This window comes from Boleophthalmus pectinirostris, unplaced genomic scaffold (genome assembly GCF_026225935.1).
Source record: "Boleophthalmus pectinirostris isolate CB_2022bp ecotype Guang Dong unplaced genomic scaffold, ASM2622593v1 HiC_scaffold_13, whole genome shotgun sequence".
NCBI classification, from domain to species: Eukaryota; Metazoa; Chordata; class Actinopteri; order Gobiiformes; family Gobiidae; genus Boleophthalmus; species Boleophthalmus pectinirostris.
The window spans coordinates 18,757,032-18,778,557 of NW_026571036.1; the positions used below are offsets into that span (position 1 = coordinate 18,757,032).

The following is a 21,526-nucleotide window of genomic DNA, read 5'->3' on the forward strand; positions in this document are numbered from 1 at the left end:
TTTCATAATTGTGTAGCCTTTATTGTCTTTTCAAGTATACATTTTTAAGAGACATTGCTACAGAAACACAATTGAGGGCATGAAATATATAAAACAGCAAAAAACTTAATACAAATAATGAAATGAACATAATGAGTTTATATGATAGAGACATTAAAAAACTAAATTTAATTCTGGCTAAAGAAACAATCACTGGGTACAGTAAGCGTCAGGAGAAGGCAGCTTCAATGTCATCACATGAACTAAAATAAAATGGAAAGTCATTAGCTGAGACAGACAAATACAAACACCACAGATCACAGAATCACAGATCACCACAGAAATAATAGTCAACATCAACTACATTGAGAATTTAATTAAACCGTATTCAAACTATTTCATAAATATGAAAAACGAATAGACAAAATGCAATTCATAATTTTAACCGTAACAACTAACACTAACCAGCAGGCTTACAAATCAAACACATTTTTATATTTATGATGAATGTTGAATATGCTCTTATTTTTTAAATATTAATTAATAACTCACGCTTTTATCAAAAATGAAGAGCTTACCATTAGATGAGTTGATAAAAGATGCCCTCTTCAGAAATACTTTGTGCGGTTGAGCGCTTTTTGTGCCAGCTGCCCACTGTCATCTGTTATCCGCTCCCAGTCCGTTTGACCAACCACAAAACCAATCGCTCGTTTCAGATCTGCATTCTTCTGCTCCTCCAAATCTGCCCATCGCACCTGAGAGACGAAGGCAAAGGTTTTCAGGTTAAATATAAGAAGTTAAAATGATAGAGATAGTTGGAAGGACATATTTGCCAAGCATGTTTACCCTCTTCTTCCCTGGTTGGGAGCGACGTGTGGCATAGTCGTCAGGAAGCTGGAGGAAGTCCTCTAACCCAGCATGGTCACCATCACGTTTCCTCTTCCCGCTGATGCTTAGACCATCCAACCGGTCTGTTCAAAATAAATACTATCATTATTTAATGCCAAAGAGACTGAAGTTGGCTTTATTTATATATAACACCTTCCTATTGCCCAGGATGAGATTTTTTAACTATGACGACATTTGCTATGATGTGCATAAGGTTTAACTAATAGGAATCCTTGTCTCTAAGTGGATTTTTTTTATTAGTACAGTAATGAAAGGTCAATGTCAACTGATAAATTAAACTAATGGCACACACTAATGTAACAGGATAGTACAGTTCTTGATTTCAACAGTTGTAGTAGCACATGTGCACAGTGATAGATGAGCCAGTTCAGCCTCAACTCTATTCTATACATTTAGAATAGAAAAATAAGATTAACACAAATAGAACTGTTAGACTTGATAAAACTAATATTCCCAATATAGTTTTTGCACTGTGAATGAAATTTCATTTTTAAGGATGAATTCATAGTGCACAGTTTTAAACACATCTAATAGCATTAACATTTGAGAGAATTGAACTGTTACCATGTCTCATGGTTTGGGTTTGTGGAGGTCTAAAGTACAGGGTGGGTTAGCAGATACTTCACACTGCATGAAGACCACCACCCTGAGTTGTTCGCCTTTGGAATTTGCCAGTTTTAACTATTCACACTGCCATTTTCATTCTGTGATTAAGTCTTAATTAAAAGTATACAACATGATGAACAATATGATCATCATTCTACAAAGTATTTTGTGTAACACATAAAACAGGTGAGACATACCGAGTTTTGCTTCAGATGTGTCCATCTCCCATTTGCTTTTCGGTAGGTAGCCCTATATTGCATAAAAAAGACTGTAGAGTTAAATCTCCAGGTGTCACTGGGACAGGAAGAACAGGGAGGAAAGCTATAGCTGAAATAAAGAACATGGTGACAACAAAAGACAAACAGTAAAACCACTTTATGGACTATACAGTAACTTTGCTTCATGTTCAGAGATATTTATATCTTACAAAGGTGCTTTGAATTGATGTGTTCACAGAATGTCCCTGTCCAAGACATCAGCTGCAATAAATCATATTACATCAGTTCTCATTTTAGATACAACTAAGAATCCCCTCTAACAGTGGTTATGGTATTGATACTTTGCAGTGTTACGGCCCCAGGCCTTAGGTTTAATTCGCTGTGTGATTTTTGTGAACTTCTCCTAATTCCTGCTGCAGGAATCTTGGTCCGTGATTGGTGGGGCAAGTCGACGCCCAACTCACCTGCAGCCACCTCCCCCTATTTAAGGAGATTGCCAGCACCTGTTCGGGGCTGCTGGCCTTGGTGGCCAGTATGCCATTTTGGTTTTGTGCTTGTGTGTTAGTGTAGTTCTGTTTTGTGCCTTTTTTGCCTTGGTCACTCGATTCTGTTTGTGGGCTTATGTGGTTTAATTTGGGGAACTTGTGTTTAGTTTAGTGTGTGTCCCTAAGTTTTACCACTCGTTTTTGTGTAAGCCTGCGTGACCCCTTTTCTGGCACAAAACGCTGTTTATTCTGTTGTTCTGTTTCTTAGTTTAGGTTGTTTTCTGTATATTTTTTGTGTTTTGTTAATTTACCTTTACATTCCTGTTAATTAAACATTACTTAATTTATTCCATTTTACATCTTGGTTTTATTTTTGTTACTTCCCTCACCCCAAACGAGCTGGGTCGTAACAGCAGTCACATTACATTGAGGGTGTACTACATGTATGCCTGTGATGGAATGTTCACCAGTTACCATGGTGACACAATGCACACATTAGCAAACACTGCCAGAAAAATACAAAATGTATTTAAACAGCATATTAAAGGAGCCAAAACGAGCATCGTGGTCCTGTTTGATTTTCAACAAAAAAGGTGAGTCATTAACTGAACAGCTGTTGGCTAATGCTAGGTAACATGTTACTGTAATTCCATTTAAGAAGGGCTTGTTTAATGGGACAAATCAGTTCAGCTGTTGTAGTTACAGCAAAGTCAAGTCTTTACGGTCAAATTGTAATGAAATAAAGCTCACTTCAAAGTCTAACAACACCTGATACAGAGCTGTCATCAGCATTCTCTGGGGGTGTGATGCTATCAGCTGCAAAGTATCAGTACATCCAATCATTCTTCTGCCATGGATGGTTGGGAATCAATCCAGCAACGAAGAACTAAGGCGCAATGTTTTTAAATGTAGCTTTCCAATTCTAGGCAAAACTAGGTTCACTCAACTCACTTATCCTAATTCCAGTCGTGCAGATTTAGTGGCTTCTTGTGGTGGTACTCATGATGAGTAATCTGTCACAGACTTACCACGGTCATATGCAACAGTCACAGCATGTTCAATGAAGAACACAGATTTTGTGATTTTCCACTGATACTGTATAACATTATATATTGAAGTATATAATAAAACTGTAAATGCATTTAATAATCACTATGTAAAGACTAGAGCCCGACCGATATGGATTTTGCTGTGGCCGATATGAAACCGATATAATGGGAGTTGGAGCTGCCGATAGCCGATATAATCGCAGATATATTTAGTGATGTAAAAATTCACTGTAAATGTTGAATTGTTTAAAAAACTTAGGTTTGTCTCTGGTGGATTTTAAATTGGGTTTATTTAGGCAACATTTATTGTTATTCTGCCTCTTTACATCATATTTACAGACAGTAGGTTGGCTTAATGGCATTTTTGCATCACATTCTAGACACTAGTGATGGGTATTCTAGTTCTTTTTAGAGAACTGGCTCTTTTGGATCAGCTCACTAAAAGCTGCTGGTTCTTTTGGCTCCCAAGTGGCTCTTCAGATTGTTTTGTTGCAAGCAGGTCTAAAGCACGTCTAAAGCAGGACTGAATCAGGACTGAACCAGGTCTAAACCAGGACTGAAAAAGGACTAAACCCGGACTTATTTATTTTATGTTAAACTACAGCCAAATATGCTCATTTTTTATTTATTTTTTTTAAATTTATTTTTTATTTTTTATCCTATGTACACGCAAATTTCTCAAAGTTTCGTTTTCAGCCGCTGCCGCTGTCGAGTCTGCACGCGGCGTGAAGAGAAAAAAAGTGAGAGAAAGAGAAAACACGGCTCCCAATAAGGATCAGGCTCCCGTCGTTCCCTTCAAAGAGTCGGTTCTAAGAGTCATTTCGTTCGCGACGGACCCATAACTAGTAAAGAAACTAGCGCTATTAGCCTTTAGCCGTAAATACGTGCGCGCCGCGGTAATTAATTATATGCGCAAATGTCATAATTCACACGTCTATTCACAGCTCATTTACATATCAATACAGGTCCAGTAACAAATATACGGCCAATATAGTCACTTTACAATAGACCAATAGAAAACAGCCTGTTTATGTGCGGGAGCTACAGCAGCTAACCCATAACAAATGACCAAAACTAGCTTCAAAGTCGACATATTTCCAACACTCACCGCTCACACAGGCTCCTCCTCACATCACAAGTCTGCACTAATAAATGTCCTTTTAATCTAGACTCAAACCGATTGTCCGTAAAAAGAATATAATCTCAGTGTTGCGCACCGCTGCGGGTGTAAACAAACACACGTGAGTGACGCGACTCTGTGGTGTGTTCAGGGACAGTACAGAGACACACACAGACAAATGACTCCGTAGATAAATACTGATGTGGAGCCACATATTAAGACATTTATCTGTCTGTAAATTGGATTAAATGAACATAATGTAGAGAGTCTAAGATTTTTAACAACTATCACATGCCCACGTGAAATATCGGCCCCTATCAGCAAGCATATCGGCCGATAGCCGATATACCCCCAGTTGCCCATATCGGCCGATAATATCGACCAACCGATATATTGGTCGGGCTCTAGTAATGACATAAGCAATGCTGCTGTCCTGGAGTGTACACTCCTCATAGTGTCCCCAAACGACAACAATAGAGATAAATAGAAGCTGTTTAATTTGGAACACCAGCACTATCTGTCTACCACTATGTTTGAGTTACTAACTCCTAAACATGTACATTATGGTTTGTGAAAAATCCCTCAGTCATCCAGGTAGAAAGGCAAAGGGGAAATTCAAATTCAAAACAAAGTTTATCTGGTTGAATACATTTCGCAGCTCATCCAAGCTGCTTCTTCAGTTCTGGTCAGAATGCTGGTGGGTACTTCCTTATATCTGTCTGCAGGGAGGAGGTAATTACAATGAAACTAACACATCTATTTGTTCACAGTTTCTGTTAGTTAGTTAGGCCTATTGAAATGCAGTGTGGCATCATATTAGCATGATTTAGGTTTGAGGATGGAGTTGTAAATAGAAGACAGATGATGTCCGAGTTCTCCATTTTTGTTTAGAGAAAGATTCTCTTTCTTAACAAAAATAGCTTCTTTAACTTCCCTCTCAAACCAATTATTTTCTCTTGATAAGATCTGTACCTCACTGTCCTCAAAGGAGTGGGCGATGGCTTTTAGTTGGAAATTTACGGAGACTGAGGACCACTGCTGCTCTCTCGTCTATGTTGGTCCTCTTGTGAAGTTTTGTTTCTCCAATGTAGCGCTCACTGCAGTCTTCACTACACTGACTGGAGTAGACCACATTGCTTTGTTTGTGGCTCGGTGTTTTGTCCTCTGGGTGTCTTAAAGTGTTTGTAGGTTTGAAACAGACTGGAATTTTGTGTCTTAAAATCCACTGTCGTTTTCAGAAACACCAGCTATGTATGGAATAGTCACGCCCTTTCTTCTGGGTTCTTATTCTCTATTGTCTTGATTTTAGCTCTCTTTATTTTAATGAAAGCCCATTTTGGATATCCACAAACAGAGAGGACTTTCTGCACATGCTGTTCTTCTTTCTCCTTTCCCTTTGTGCTTGTAGACACCACCTGAGCCCTGCACTGTAGTGTCCAAATAACTCCATTTGTGTTGCAGTGGGTGGTGAATCAAAAAGCAGGTACTGGTCCGTGTGTGTGGGCTGCCTGAAGACCTCCACCTGGAGTCGCTGGTCTTCTATCATTACTGCACAGTCAAAGAAAGCCAATGTGTTCTTCATGGCATCTTCACAAGTGAATTTGATGTTTGGACCAGCATTCTGACCAGAACTGAAGAAGTGGCTTAGATGAGCTGCGAAAGGTATTCGACCAAATAAACTTTGTCCAGTTGACAAATTGAATTTCTCCTTTGCCATATATTATGGTTTCTTTAAATCTTGCTCCCTAATAATCTCTTTAAAACAGATCATAGGGGTGGGCGATATCTCGATATTTTAAATATATCGAGATAGTTTTTAAACTCGATATGAATTCTGAGATATCGTATATATCGATATAATGCTTATATTCAATTCTGATTTCGCCTCTTTGGTTGTTTGTCTCTGTGCGTGCCGCCGCGCGCCCCCGCTTCCCTGATTTTGTTCGCTCGTGTCTCATTCACTCCTCGCTATCGCCGTGAATGCCGAAAGTTGGTGCCAGCGAAAAGCTTCTAGCGCCACTAAACTTTTCTACCATTTACAGACAAGACCATCGGCAGCACATCTCATATTCCACTGAGTCATGTCCTTCAGTCCAAAAGAAGTTGAACCGCATGAGCGGCACGTGGAGTGCGCTGTTTATGCAAATTAGCCATGCGCTTTTTAAGTTTTGTTTCTGTAAAACGTAAATAAGTCTGCGCAAAACTGCAAAAAAACAAAACAAAAAAACATTATAATCTCAAACGGGCTGATGTGGCTCTAGAGTCGTTATGCTTTATATGTTGTAAAGTTTAGTCATGTAAAGTTTATTTATGCAGAAGATTTTAATTCATAATCTGCTGCAATGTCACTTGTACAATAGTGTTTGGAAACGTTGGGTTTGATCTGCAGTGGATTGTGGGAAACCTCATAGCTCTTTACAACTGGATAGGAACATGGATCTGTTAAAATAACCAACATCCTGAGCTTCCTCTGCTAAAGGAGCTCGTGGTTATGGTTATGGTCTGGATAACAGAGTTAATGCAAAGATGAGCTTGTGTTGAGTTGTTTTATTTATGAATGAAAAGAAGGAAATATGTATTATTTCTTTCATTTTACAGTTAAATTATTATTTATGTAATTAGTTTTTTTTTTGTAATCTTCCTATATGAACTGCCTACCTCTTACACTTTAATAATAAAAAAAAAAGGACCTTGTCGAATTTGGCAGTTTTAGGGGGTTATTTTTTCCTGTACAGATATCGAGATATATATCGTATATCGAGATATAGCAAAATATATCGAGATATATTTTTTGATCCATATCGACCAGCCCTAACAGATCACGTACATGCATTTACATTAAATGTATATGCTTGACTTAAACATGTTGGTTTGTGTCTAACTCAGTTTGTTTTTGAAAAATTTTGGTTAAACATTTTGTTATATGAAATACTGTAGTAGCGTGTCCAAGCAAAGTGCAAAAATAAATAAATAAGCAGTTCAGTAACATAATTTTCCATTATGGATAATTTTATATTTTCCAAAATACTCAAAATGTAAAAACTGTGCTTTTGATGCAATATTCAAGACACTGTAGATCAGAGAAAATTTGCATAAAGTTTTATATTGTCAAGAGTGCAGTTTGTACCTCAGAATTTATGGTTTTAAACTGTATTAATTCACAATAACGCCAGGTGCTTTTTTTTATTTTTATTCTCATCTTGCACAGTTAAGCCTACATGGGCAAACTGTTCAGATATCTCAGAACATTTCTCTAAAATTTACACGTGTTACACCTATCTATTTTAACATAAGGCAAAAGGCTATGATGCCCTCCAGTGGCTGACATATGTATTGCAGCCTATTTCTCCATACCAGAGTCTGCAAACCAAATACAACCACTAAATTTCCAGTGGAAGATTACCAGATCTGTATTCACGTAAATAAGTACAGTCAGGTGAACATGTGTATTTTAGGCTTTAGGATATTATGTCTAAATAACAGTGATCTCAAATGTGGAATAAGGATCTCCACAATGGGTTATCCAAATGCCTGTGGTTACCTCCAAAAATGTTTCCAAATAAGTTAAAAGACAAAAAAAAAAAACACAGATATGAAATAATCTGAAATATTGCAATAAGAAATTCCAAAAATATGACACAGTTGTGTGGCCATTGTAGATAATATCAGGCATAGCCTTTACCCATGACAGGGGCCCTATTTTACAAAACAGGTTCAACTAATTCAAAGCTCACAGTAGGTTTGGAGTACAGTTTGATCACTGAGTCTGATAGTTATATAAATGAGTGGAGTTATATAAATATCTATTTTTCTTTTATAAAGAAGATTTTATGGAGCTAAATTATTCCCTGATTGTGGGAAAGATGGACTGGCGTGGGTAGTGTTGTGTTTTTGTTTTTCCTCAAGTGATGCAGAAAAGAGGGAGCCACTGTCTTTGTAAATGTTCATGTATGTTTGTTACATGAACATAAACACAGACATTGTGTGAATGACCTCCTTCATTTAGAGAAACGAAGGAGGTCATGTGCTTCTAGTCAAGTTATATTCAGGTTTGACATTATATGGGATGTGACATAAATTAAATTTATAGTTAGTATGATGCCTAAACACACATTATATTGTTACCATACTTGTACTTTAGCTCATTAAATATTTAAAAACTTTTGTAATTTCACACACCATAATTTGTGGTAGCACTTACTATTTGTATTTGTACTTCAAATATAGTAAGCATAAAACAGAATTTAACTTGACATTAAAATCAAACTGATAAAATTATTACCTTCACTTATTAAAACAGTTTTCTGTCAAGCAAATAGCTAATTAAGTCAGAAAGATATTGGGAGCACGGAGTAATTATGAAATGAAATAAAATGTATGAAAGAGGAAACTGAGCTGACTGTAAAAAATCCTCATCATTAATCATCATACTTCTGTAAATGAGGACATGAAATGTACAATCAGACTGCTCCCTCTGCAGGACCAGACTCTGATTAAACTCAGGGTTAGAGGAATAAAACCTGCTCTGAACCAGGTTAGGTTCACAGAGTTAGTTAAGGTCAGTGCACACCAATCCACTGGTTGCTCGAAGGAAGCCGGCGGAAGGTATGGCGCTGTCAGTAATAAAAGTCTTTGATCCGGTGAGTGTCATTGGCCCTTGAAGGACGCAGTCCTGTCTCGCACGAGGAATTTCTGAATGTAATCATAAGAGGACTTGGTGCAACAGATTGGAGCATACTGAGTTATACCATGATGAATATTGAATATTTAGATTAACTCTGTTTGAAACTGAAAACCTGAGTTATGGTCTATAGTAAATAAATGTTTTATTGATAAATCTACATGGTCCTTTTTCAAATATTCAAATATAATAATTCTGTTTTAATTGTTGTAGGGTAAGAAATGTTGTAGTTGTATAAAAAAAAAAAAAAAAAAATGTAAACAAAAAATGATTATGACTATCTCCAACTAGATGTTTTAGCTCTAACTATCAGAATTTTACACTCTCTACGTTCCATGTGTCAACTGGGTGGGTTAGCTAGCTTTCTATCAAGAAAACACATTGTGGAACATTCAATGTATTTCATAATCTTTATGTACTGTTCATACTGTAATAACTGTATGATCTGATATGATCAAAAGAATTTTCACTAAAAATGCAGACAAGAGGTTGTATTTTTTGCCTTGTATAATATAAATAGCCTAAGGAAATAGCTAATTTATAGCTGACCAAAATCCTTCAATCAATTTGATTATAAAAGCCAAGTTCATATTTCATCATATTTACATAATCCTGAGGGCACCACAGTGGATTATCTGATTGGCATGTCAGGTGTATTATTTCAGATGCCTTCTTTTATACACTTTTGCCTAAATTTTCTTTTTTCTTTTTCTATAATTACAACAGCAGTGTAATAAACAGCAGTAATTAAATAGAGGATGCAGGTCCTACCTGATCACTCTCCTCTTCCTCTTCCTTTTTGGGTTGCTTAACTTCATCATCAGGATTAAAATCTTCCATCTCCACCTGTAACAAATGACATAATCAGTACAAATACAAAAATTCTAAAAGGTCTTAAGATCTTGCAAAACTTGCCTCCTCTATAGCAGCATCCTGCAGAATGGAACGAATATCTAAACACACCATATGACCTGGAGATGGCTCCCAGTTGCTGGCCATCTGTAAAACAGAAAAGATTTTTTTAAGAGGTCATGAAAAAATATATTTTTTAAATACTGGGAACTCCTCAAACTTACCTTGGTTATATCCTTCAGTTTGCGTCCATGGACATTTCTCTTTGCACATGTCTGAACATCAGCAGTGATTTCAGCAAGATATACCTTTAAAACAAAGACTCAAATTGGCAAAAAAGACAAAAACTGAAAAAACAAGAATAAAAACACAAGTCACACCTCAAACCCTTTAGTCTTTGCTGCACTCCAGAACTGGTCAAAGTGCTTCACTCGGTCATTAATTGTGTCTAATATTATGAAAGGAAAAAATCCATCGTCTAAGGTTTTCTTGAAGGTTTTAAGCATGCTACTCCGATAAATTTCTTCCATCTCTGGCTCATACTCATATTCCAGAACCTAAAGATGAAAACAATCTCACAATAAATATTGTTTGTTCAAGTGTCAAAGCAGCCTCTCATTGAAACAATTTGCAGAACTTGCCTTAGTTTTAACTCTCCTCCCAGTATCAGGATCTTTTTCAACTTTTTCAACTTCCGTCATGAAATAATCATCCAAAACAATAACCCGTGGTGGTGCACCTCCACAATGGACTTCTTTGTCCTTAACACAGAAGAAATAAATTACTAAAAAGCATGAATGTTTACACATTTAAACATTAAATGTTTGACTTACTCTAATGAGCTTTGCAACATGACTTTTTCCACTACCCGGGAGACCTCTCATTATGATGACAATCTATCAAAGACAGAGCAAAATGATAAACAAAAGAATACTGTTTATATACAGATCAATACAATAATACATATTCGTAGCCACTTAGTATTACCCTGTCGGGTCGAGACAATCTCCCAGGCATTTTAAGAATATCATCAATGTTCTTTAATTCTGGTTTCTTTTCAAGTCGAGTTGAAGGCTGTGCTGGAGATGGCAACAATGGAGCAGGGGGAGGGACTCGATCTTCATAGCTTCTTCGTTCCACTAGAAAAGTCAATAAAATACTAAAATACTGTACATTTTACAAGTGAATACTGACTGTTAGACTTTTCACTCTGTATTTCCTTACTCTCTTAAGTGTACATATATTTATAGACATTTTTTATGCATTTTATAATCTCATATTTATTTATCTATAATTCTGTTGCATAGACACACAAATTAACATATGTCAAACTAACGCTTTCTAAGGACGGTCAAAAAAGAAATTAACACATACCATGGTATCACTATAATAGTCGGTTGAACTGTATTACAATAAACAAACTGAACATACACTGGGGAGAGGGTCCATGGCTATAGCGCTCCCGTTCCAGACTGGATTGCTTGTAAGGTGCTCTGTCGTAGTCAGATCTTCCATAATGTTCACGGTCGCGACTGCTACTATGGTCTCGATCTCGAACATCCCTCTCTCGCTCCCTCTCCCTGTATCCTGAGCGTGGCACTGCAGATCTTTAAAAAAGGTTTTATAGTAAATACTAAATTCTAACAACACACAGGTGATTTATTACAGTGCATTACATAATGTGATTCAATACCTTTCTTCAGTCAAACACTGTGTGCTTGAATAAAAAGCAAATAAGAAACAATATAACAGAAGTATAAAACAAAAGGGTTTTCCATTTGGCATAAAGTTACCTGTCATCTCTTGGTGTATACCGCTCTCTCTCATATTTCTCTCTTTCAGGTAACTTTTCTCTGTACTCTCTCTCTCTGCTGTACTCTCGCCGGTCCAAATAAGTGTCCCGTCTTTCATAGAGGTCTCTGCTGTAAGGATCTCTCAAACCAAGAGGTTCTAGAATCCAAAATGCACAGAAAATGATCAATCAATTAAAAAGGTAGTATAACAAAGTCATTTATTACTACTACTAACTACATTCAGTATTTATTTTGTCAAAAGTACCTTTTTCATAGCCTCTTTCAGATGGCAAAGGATCTGGTCTTAAAATTATCCTTTCACCATAAGATATTTTCTCAACAGTAGCCCCAGGTTCTAAAAGTATCAAACCAAGAAACAACATATTCACATTACAAAGACAGTGGTTCCAGTAAGTCATTATGTGTCATTAATCTTACCATGTCCATGTGCATAGTCCACAGTCTTTGGGAGAACTGGAGCTTGAAGCGATAGTTGGTAATCAGTGGTAGCAGGCATGCCATCTCCAGACAGAGATTCTTTAGTTGTAGTTTGTGAAGCTATACCCTGAGAGAGAGTGAAAAAATGTATCAGTTTAGTTGGACCATTTTAGTAAATTACCTTCTTACACAAACTTTAAAAATACCTTTAACACATTTTTAATATCTGGTGGAATCTCCAGACCAAGAAGACCAGCAGGAAGCTCAGGTAAACTCTCAGGAGCAATAGGAGCAGTTTGGGGTTCCACACTAGACGGCTTTATTTCTTGCAACTCCCTGGAGAAAAAAATGGCATGCAAATTCAAAAGCTTAGCTAAAAGTAGGATAAGAAATGAACAGACTAATATAGTTACCTAATCATTTTAAGTTCTTGAGCTGCTTTTAAGATGATCTCATGTTGCCTTTGAGAAAGAGCCAGCAGACCTCCAGCACTAGTTCCTTGTGTTGGCGGTTCAAGTGAGCTTTCTGGTAAGTTTGAAACTGCCTCAAGAACAGGTGCTGGTCTTTCTAAAGGCAAATCTCTGTTTTCCTGATAAGCAGGTCTAGGTTCATAGTCTGGATAATGTCTTTCTGGAAGAGGGGATAGTCGAGTGCGTGCAATAGAATAAGAGGGATCGTCCTGTCGATAACGAGGTTCTTCCCCATATTCCCTTATTCGAAGTTCTCCTCTTGGCCGGTCTCGCTCATCATGAGAATATGGGTAAGCTCTATCTCTCTCTTCAGCCCAGGGGTCATCCCTGTACAACTCTGGTGGTAGCAAACGAGATGGATATCTCCTCTCAGGCAGAGGGGCATCTCTTTCCCACTGTGATTCATACACATCTCGAGGATAATCAGATGCTCTGCGATATGGTTTCTCTCCATGCCCATAATCTGCAACAAACCCCTCTTTTAAATCTTGTTCATATTCTTTGTCTGGAGGATATGTGCCTCTACCCATTTCACGATCGACAGGCCGCCTCATTTCATCTCTATCCATAATCTCATGTGAAGTGGGAGGAGGGCCATGGCCATATGCCATTTGCCTTTCTGCCTCTTCATCATACCACTCCTCCTGATGATGACCAATTTCGTGAGGGGGTGGTGGTGGAGCCCTCCCTCTTCCTGCTTCAGGATGCATTGGACGTCCATGAGGGTCATTATACATGGAGCTGAATTCACTGTCATAATGCTCTGGAGCCACTGGTCTATGAGCTGGATGAGGTGGTCTGCCTTGTGTAAAGGGTGGATGTCCCCGAGGTGGGCGACCTCGCCCAGGTGGAAATGGCGGTCTCATACCTCTCGAACCCATAGGAGGTCCCCATTCATCCCAGTATTGGTCTTCTTCTGGTGAATACTCTGCAAACTCGGAATCCTCCCAAATGCTTTCTGTGTGGGCTGTTCCAGCTTGTTGGCCACCTCTACCTATTGGTTTCCCTCCTCTACTCAAAGGTGGACCCCCTCGACCACGTGGTGGGCCTGCCCGAACCATCGCTGGACCTCCCCTGGGCATGGGTGGACCCCCCCTACCCATGGGTGGTCCTCCTCTACCCATGGGTGGACCTCCTCTACCCATTGGTAGACCCCCTCTACCTCCCCTGCCCACAGGAGGGCCTCCCCTACCCATAGGGGGCCCTACTCTCATGAAAGGCGGATGTCCTCTGCCCATCGGAGGACCAGCCATCCCCATGGGAGGCCCCCCTCTCCCCATTGGCATTGGTGGTCTTCCCCTCATTTTTGGGTGCCCACCTCTTCCCATATAATGATCCGCTGGGTCTTCATAATATTCTTCTTCTGGTGGGTAGTATTGCTCATCGCGTATCCACAACTCTTCATTGCTTGGTTCTGAACTATCATGAAACTCCACGTGTGAAGGATCTTGCCAGTGATAGTCCTGTGGCTCCTCAGGCAAGGCCAATTCTGCATCAGATTGTCCATAATCATAAGGCTGATCATCCATGTCCCTTTCAAATGATGAACTGTTTGGTCCTCTTAACGTTCTATCCTCCATTTGCCCACGGCCTCGACCCCGAATGGGTACCTGGGGCTGTCCATGACCTCTTCCAACTGAAGGCATTGAAGAATCTGCTTTTGGTGTGGCTGGCTTGGGTAATTTGGAATCTTGTTGCGATATGGTTGATTGATTTGACTGCAATTCATCTTTATGAGCATTTTGTGCCACAGATTTAGGTGCCACATCTGAATGTTCTAATACAGGAGAATTGTCATCAGAAGGTTTGGGTTTTTCATCTGCGGACATATCATCTTTTTTCTGTGTCTGTGGTATTGGATCTTTTTGAACAAAAAAGCCTGCATTTCCAATCATGCTGTCATCTGTCAAGTCATTATCTGATTTTGATGCACTATCCTTGTCATCAGTCTTTGGTTCCTCAACGGGTGGTTTACTAGCAGGTCCAGGCTTTGTTTGAGGACCCAGTTGTTTTTCTTGCTGTGGTATGGGTAGACGAGGTGTAGGAGCAGGTGGTCTTTGTTGTGGACTAATTTGAGGTTGGGGGCCTCGTGGTGGCTGGTCAAATCTTGATGGGCCATCAAATCGTTGCCTTGGAGCCTCAAATCTTTGAGGACCATCAAATCGCTGCCGTAGCTGGTCCAACCTTTGAGGTCCATCAAAGCGCTGTGGCCCATCAAAGCGCTGTGGCCCATCAAATCTCTGAGGCCCATCAAATCTCTGAGGCCCATCAAATCTCTGTGGCCCATCAAATCTCTGAGGCCCATCAAATCGTTGCCGAGGACCATCGAAACGTTGCCGTGGACCATCAAAACGTTGTCGAGGACCATCGAAACGTTGCTGAGGCCCATCAAAACGTTGTCGAGGCCCATCAAAACGTTGCTGTGGTCCGTCAAACCGTTGTTGAGGACCATCAAAGCGTTGCCGTGGACCACCAAATCTTGGAGTACCATCAAAAGCTGGACTGCCAAATCTTGGGGGAGCATCAAATCGGGAAGGACCATCAAAACTTTGCTCTGGAGCATCATAGGCTTCTTCAAATCCCTGTTGTGCTTGGTCAAATCTAGAAAACAAAAATTGCGGTGTGGTGGTTCTAAATTATCATGGGTTGGAAGATTTTTAAAAGACAGTAAGGTAAATAATCAAGACTCACCTTGAACCTCCAGCACTTTTAAAAGTGGAAGGATAATCAGTGGCATTTTGGTTCACCGACTGCTGATTTGACTGATCATGTTCAGGCTCAGGGTTATACTGCCTGACAGTCCCACTATTGTACTGAGCTGAAGCATAGGGAACCATTGCAGTTAGGGTGGCTACACGTTCCTGAATGTGAGCGTTTGTGGCATTCATCTGCTGCTGCCATTGCTTCCATTGGCTTTCATAGTCCTGAAGCTGGTCTTTGTGGGGATAGCTTTGGAACTGTTCATACCACAATATGAAGGTTCGATCCCACTCTTGATACATTGGAACAAAATTCTGCTGCTGTGTTTTATAATGTCTCAACTGCATTTCAGCCGACATAGTCTAGTAAAATAAAAATACAAAAATTATTATTTGTTTATGAAAAACACCATTGTTTTATGAAGTACATTTTATATTAAAATGGTCTGCAATTCACATCTGCATTATATTTAAACAAGTGGTAATATAAGTAACGGAACAACCTTTGTGAGCTTACTAAGTAGAGCCATAAAGAACACATTCCCACATTAGCCTTTATAATGCATAGTGCGTTCTCTTCATTAGGTAAAAAAGACAATAATGCAAACCTGGAGGTTTGGAGGTTGTTGAATGAGTTGTTGATATTGTTCAAGGACCTTCTGAAGATTCTCATGTTGTTGCATGAGAGCCTGGTATTGTAAACCAGCCCTCTGCTGTTGCACGTGCTGCCACTGAGCTGCAGCAGCCTGGAGCTGCTGGAGGCGCGCGGTCTCCTCTGGATCCTGAGGAGTTTCAGGCTTTGAATGGAAACAAGGCAAAGATAAACTGAGCATCTTGTACATAACTGTGTTACAGAGACTAACGACATTACAGATATTATGAACTACAATTGACAAATTTGTTTTAAAAGGGACATTTTTCAAACAAAATCGAACTGAAAAAACTGGAACTGGAATAGAACATGAAGTTTATGAAGATTTATAAATTCTATAGTTTGGAGTGACGAAGGTGCTTCGGACAAGATGAAGTGCCACTTACTATATGTTCATTAGAGCCTTAAACATATTTTCAAATGTAACTATTATTTTCCTACTTGTACCTTGCAATCAGGGTATTGTGATATAGAGACAGCATTTAAAGTACAAAGGAAAACAGCATTATTAATCATTTGCATTTTCCATTCTATTGAATTTTCTTAAAAATATGAACAAATCCACAAATGCCAAACCTGATCAAAAATATTTTAGTGCCATCTTCTTAAATAAATAAATATTTAAGAAGAATTGATGTGTAGTCAGAAAACTAAGAATCACTTCAAACTGTATTGTGAAGCAAATATGGAAAAACAAATATCACATATGAGATGAGTTGTGAAGATGGGACAGGGTTGGTGGGACTTACTTTGTCTGTAAGTGTAGGTGTTTTTTTGACATTTTCACTCTGAAAATTCATGCAAATAATATATATATGTTTATAGGCAATCACAATCATACATTTATTTTTTTCCAGCAGATATACTTCTAAAAAGGTGTTATTTTCATTATATGACATTTTCACCAGATATTTCCAAGAAGACCCCTAGTAATTCACACATGTCAAATCATCAAACCACAGACTATGTAATAATGTAAAACACAAGAAGAAGGTGCTGGGCACCTTACTGAAAATGATTCATTCAATAATTTGCAAAAACAACCATTTACTGGTACTGATACTTTAGAAGGACCGGACCTGAAAGCTCTGAGGGCCTTATTTTCTGTATTTTCCATTGGATACACCTCAGGTTAATGAGGTCCCTCAGTCATCCAGGTAGAATCCATGGCGAGGAGAAAATTCTGTTTGTCGACTGGACAAAAGTTAGTTTGGCTGAAGACGTTTCGCAGCTCATCCAAGCTGCTTCTTCAGTTCAAATCAAAAACAAGAGAACAACAGGTGTAGCCAGTTCAAGTCCAGAGGTGAGGAAGCTCCATTATGGCCATGAATTGTTATGCTAATTAGACACCACACCCTGCACAGGTCAATAGGCCTAACTAAAAAACACAAACTGTAAACAAGTAGGTGTGTTAGTTTCAGTTAGTTAGCTCCTCCCTGCAGATATAAGGAAATGTTCACCAGCATTCTGACCAGAACTGAAGAAGCAGCTTGGATGAGCTGCGAAACGTCTTCAACCAAACTAACTTTATCCAGTCAACAAACTGAATTTTCTCCTCGCCTCAGGTTAATGAATTATTGAGAGCCATTCTAGCAACGTGACTTTCTTTCTCTCTATCTGTATGTTTTTTGTGTGCAGTGCAATTGGAACGCTAAGCTTAAGTAAAATGTCGGTCTTATTTGACCGAACAATTGTATTTTATAGTCTTGTTAGAAAAAGTTTCAGTTGCCCTGAAGTTCTACATTTCCTTGACTCCAGGACAGGAAGGAGTACCTAACCAAGGTCACATTTTAGTGAAATCGTTACAGCCTAAGTATTCAGACATTCAGAAGTTGACGATTTACTATTCAGATTCATGTTGATAACATCTTTTGAAATAAATTTACTGAGAAAAACAATGACTAGCCCAAAATCCTCAACTAAAATATTCTGAAATTGATATTTTACAACACTTAAGACCAAAAGATACGTCTCAATTGTAAGTAAACATTGAAAATCTGTTGATTGTTTGTTGTTTTGTTTTTTGCAGTAATTACATGTTCCGTGATTGCACCAACTCTGCCAATGTAATTTGGAAACACCTAACGCCGATGTGTACCTTTAAATGTTTTAAAAGAATTAATCTACCTGAATCAAAGCACTGTGATATATTGATTTGTTGAAAATAAGTCTATACAGCATACAGTATTAAGGGCTGGACTTTCAAGAAACTCAGCCCAGACTTGCTCAGTCCCTCTTGTATGTGACACAGTTACAGTCAGTCTTTTATCAGCAACAAGATAGAGATGCAACACTGACAAGCATAATGTTTCAAATGTAGTCATTTGGAGAATGTTCTTGAAATCAAGATGCTTCGGCTGCCTTCAAGAAGCTATTACTAATCAAGGTACTGGTCCAAGGTGCAAGAGTTTACACTGTATGTATGTATTTGATGTCTTAAATGAATGTGACTGTGTAACTTTTCTGGTGGAGAGTCCATCAAATACTCTTCTCTGTGGAAATTTCATTGCTTTGTCTGAAATGTTTCACAATATGGTATAAAACCTTTCTATCTTCATGGAGACCAAACCAAGTTATAGGTCAGATTTGTGGAAAGGCAACCCCATTCACAGTCAGAATGTCTGTTTTGTTTTTTGTTTTTTTTGTATTTTTGAGTTATAAAACCACATGTAATTGAATAAATGTAAGGTAGAGCTGTTTAATATTATACTGCAGAAAATTTCAGGCAGAGCAATGACATATCCATAGAAACAAGCAGGTGCAGTAGTTTAATTAGCAGGATGTATGTTGACCGTATTGTATTGTTGCTCTAAAGGAGGACTGACGCAGGAGCAACAGGACGGGAGTGCCACAAACAGCAACAACAACAACAACAACAAAAATACCATTTTCAAAACAACAAATAGTAACATAGTGACCTCAATATGTTATGTGTTAGCAGTTAATGCCCCATAGTAAAATACTACTCTTTAAGGATTTTGATTATTTTCCAAGGTATTGTTCCACATTTTCGTATTCATTATATTCACATTCCAATAAAAACTGTTCAGGATTATTCTTAATTAGTTAATAATAAAAACAGCGCTGTGACGTGTTTGCTGGAGGAGGGTTCAAAGTTTATGTATCTTTAGATGCATCCAAATACCACACTTGGATTGAGTTTGTTTGTAAATCCATAGTTTTATAATCTGTTGAGGTTTGTGAACTTTACAGTTTAGTGCAGTAAGGCTTTGTTAGGTAGAAAATCTTAAAATACAATTTACATTCCTTGTAATCCATAAAAATCCCCAGCAGCTGACAGTATTTTGAGACTTCATGACACTAATTGTAGTCTAGAGCCAACTCTCTCAGTAAAAGCAGAGGCAGTCTCTACAGTTTTGTGTTTAAAATGGCAACAAATAATGTCAATTAATGTAGAATGGAAACAAGTCCTCCATTGCTGAGACTCTTCTGCCAAAACGAGGAATTATTACAGAATTATTATTATAGAATTATTACAAGAAACAATTGCATGGCTTTGGAGTCTAAAGCATTACTTTTTTTTTATTGCATTGATTTAAATTTATCCATATTATCGCCATGCACAAGGCATACATGTGTCAGGACAACAGTAATGACTGATCTAAACAGCATTCAACAGCTCTTAAAAAGGAAAATAAAAAAACACAAATTCTTAAAAAGCACTCAGACAGCCCTAGTAGGAGAAAACTCTGGAAATCAAACTGAATTCAGTACAGACTTTTACTTGATGTTGATATGATAGAAATAATTTTATGAATAAATAAATAATTGTTACAGCTGTATTCATTCATTCATTTTTGAAATTAGCAGTTGAAAATGTGATTTCAAGAAAGTAATTGCAAATACTACATAAATAAACTGTGTGCACAAATCACATCATGACAAAACAATAAAAGACTGGATGATTTTTGCAGTGAAGTTTAAATGTTGCCTACCTCTGAAGGTGGTGGAGGTGGTGGGGCCGGTGGTTCCTCTTTAGGGGGAGGAGGGGGAGGTGCTCCTTTGGGGGGCTCCGAGGTTGGAGGTGGCGGTGGCACTGTAGTATTACCACCATCCTTCTGGTTTTGTTTGGCTCTGTCTTGCTTCATCTTCAGGTTCTGAAGATGTTGTTTGTACCACTGTTGTTGCTGATCCTGTGGGTCATGTAAAATTGTGTTAAACAATTATTATAATGTTATTGGTATTATTAACGTATATGATATGACATATGTACATATATGAACCAATCTGAATACATAACATGCCCAGGCAGGCGCCTCATTAAAAGGTAAAGAGTTAAATAACAGGTGGGATGTGCCCAAGACATTATTATACCTGTAGAGATGTAGCTTTATCGCTCGCGAGTTTGGGTGCAGGGGGAGCGGGCTTGGGTGCAGGGGGGGTGGGCTTGGGTGCAGGGGGGGCGGGCTTGGTTGCATTGTGGTCAGGAGCTTTAATTTTCACAGAAGGGGGTTCTGGAGGTGGAGGAGCGGGTTGAGACTCGGTTGGGTGCGGCTGAGACGGCGGCGGAGGCTGGATGTCTTGTGGCTGGACAGGGGGCCCTCTCATCGTCAGATTGGCTGAGTTACTCTGAGTATAGTAGGCCGAAGGCCCAGTGGCACTGTCTTGAATGTCAGTGTTAAGGGGTTTCCACGAAGAGCCTGAATATCCGACTGAGGGCGCAGGGTTGTAGGCGGAGGCAGCGCTGGGTGCTCCGTGGTGCAGCACTGACTGAAGCTGTTTCTGATGGAGCATCTGCAGCTGCTGCATTTGCTGGAGGTGCTGCTCCTGGAGGCTGGTGAAGATGGAGGCACCGCCTGAGCCTCCAAACCCAGCGGCATTCCCAGTGTTGATACCAGTTCCATAATTTTGGGTCTGTTGTGATCCACCGAAATTCCCCCACGAAGGATACATTATGCCAGTGACAACGCGGCCTTTGTGCTCGTTCACAACCGGTGTCTGGCAGTTAGCAAGGCTAACAGCTAATGTTGACCTACCTACCTGAATTACCTACATTTTAAGTCTCGGGTTACAAACCCCTTTATAACCGGCATCGTATTAAAACAATGTGTGTCTATATAAAATAAAATGTATATGCCTTTAAGTTAGCTAATAAGAAAAAATAAGGTGCGAATCCAAATGGAGCTGGTGCTGTTAGCAGGCTGCGGTAAGCACGCCTCCACCACGGAAACACGTCACGACTCTGTACCGTCACGATTCTGTCCCTCTTTGTTTTGATTCCCTAATCATCCTTTACCAAAACTGAAAATAAAGTAATTTATAACATATTTTATATGTATATGTTTATATGTATTTATGTATTTAAATAGGCATATGACACGGGCACAAGACCTATGCATTATAAGATCGAAAGACACAATAATTCATACACATCCATCAATGGCCTGTTGATATTAACTATAGGTTTAGATTAATGCTTTACAAAATTTTGTTTTGTATTGTATTGCATTTTGTAAAGTTATTTTGTTGTTACCGGTATCAAAAGTCGTAGGTCTATTTCGTCTAGCCATGTTGCCGACATTGACCACAAGGGGGAGTCATGGATACATACAAA

The 21,526-nt window shown here is 38.8% G+C and overlaps 1 protein-coding gene across 4 annotated transcripts; it reads right to left on the bottom strand.

The window, feature by feature from the left end:
- On the bottom strand, positions 1–21,131 carry ylpm1 (YLP motif containing 1). Of its 4 annotated transcripts, XM_055149227.1 has the most exons (23): positions 20,287–21,131; positions 19,908–20,105; positions 16,701–16,739; positions 15,908–16,096; positions 15,292–15,662; positions 12,544–15,201; positions 12,337–12,466; positions 12,131–12,257; positions 11,958–12,047; positions 11,693–11,849; positions 11,593–11,616; positions 11,331–11,506; positions 10,887–11,038; positions 10,733–10,795; positions 10,541–10,660; positions 10,280–10,456; positions 10,124–10,207; positions 9,963–10,046; positions 9,819–9,893; positions 1,692–1,743; positions 826–950; positions 558–734; positions 1–242 (listed from the first exon to the last, which is right to left on the bottom strand). In XM_055149227.1, the coding sequence occupies exons 1-22, from the start codon at positions 20,863–20,865 to the stop codon at positions 588–590; spliced, it is 5,817 nt and encodes a 1,938-aa protein (XP_055005202.1). In that variant the 5' UTR covers positions 20,866–21,131; the 3' UTR covers positions 1–242; positions 558–587. The 4 variants fall into 4 exon arrangements, with proteins under 4 accessions (XP_055005202.1, XP_055005204.1, XP_055005203.1 ...); XM_055149229.1 differs by lacking the exon at positions 16,701–16,739; XM_055149228.1 differs by lacking the exon at positions 11,593–11,616.
- Positions 21,132–21,526: the final 395 nt, after the last annotated feature.

Excerpts from the sequence above, each read along its gene's own strand:
- ylpm1 (XM_055149227.1), bottom strand. The coding sequence starts at position 20,865 with ATGTATCCTTCGTGGGGGAATTTCGGTGGATCACAACAGACCCAAAAT. Across the intron at positions 16,740-19,907 it reads CACCTCCACCACCTTCAGAG|AGTGAAAATGTCAAAAAAAC; the intron begins GTAGGCAACATT and ends ATGAATTTTCAG. Across the intron at positions 12,467-12,543 it reads CAAGAACTTAAAATGATTAG|GGAGTTGCAAGAAATAAAGC; the intron begins GTAACTATATTA and ends TTTTTTCTCCAG.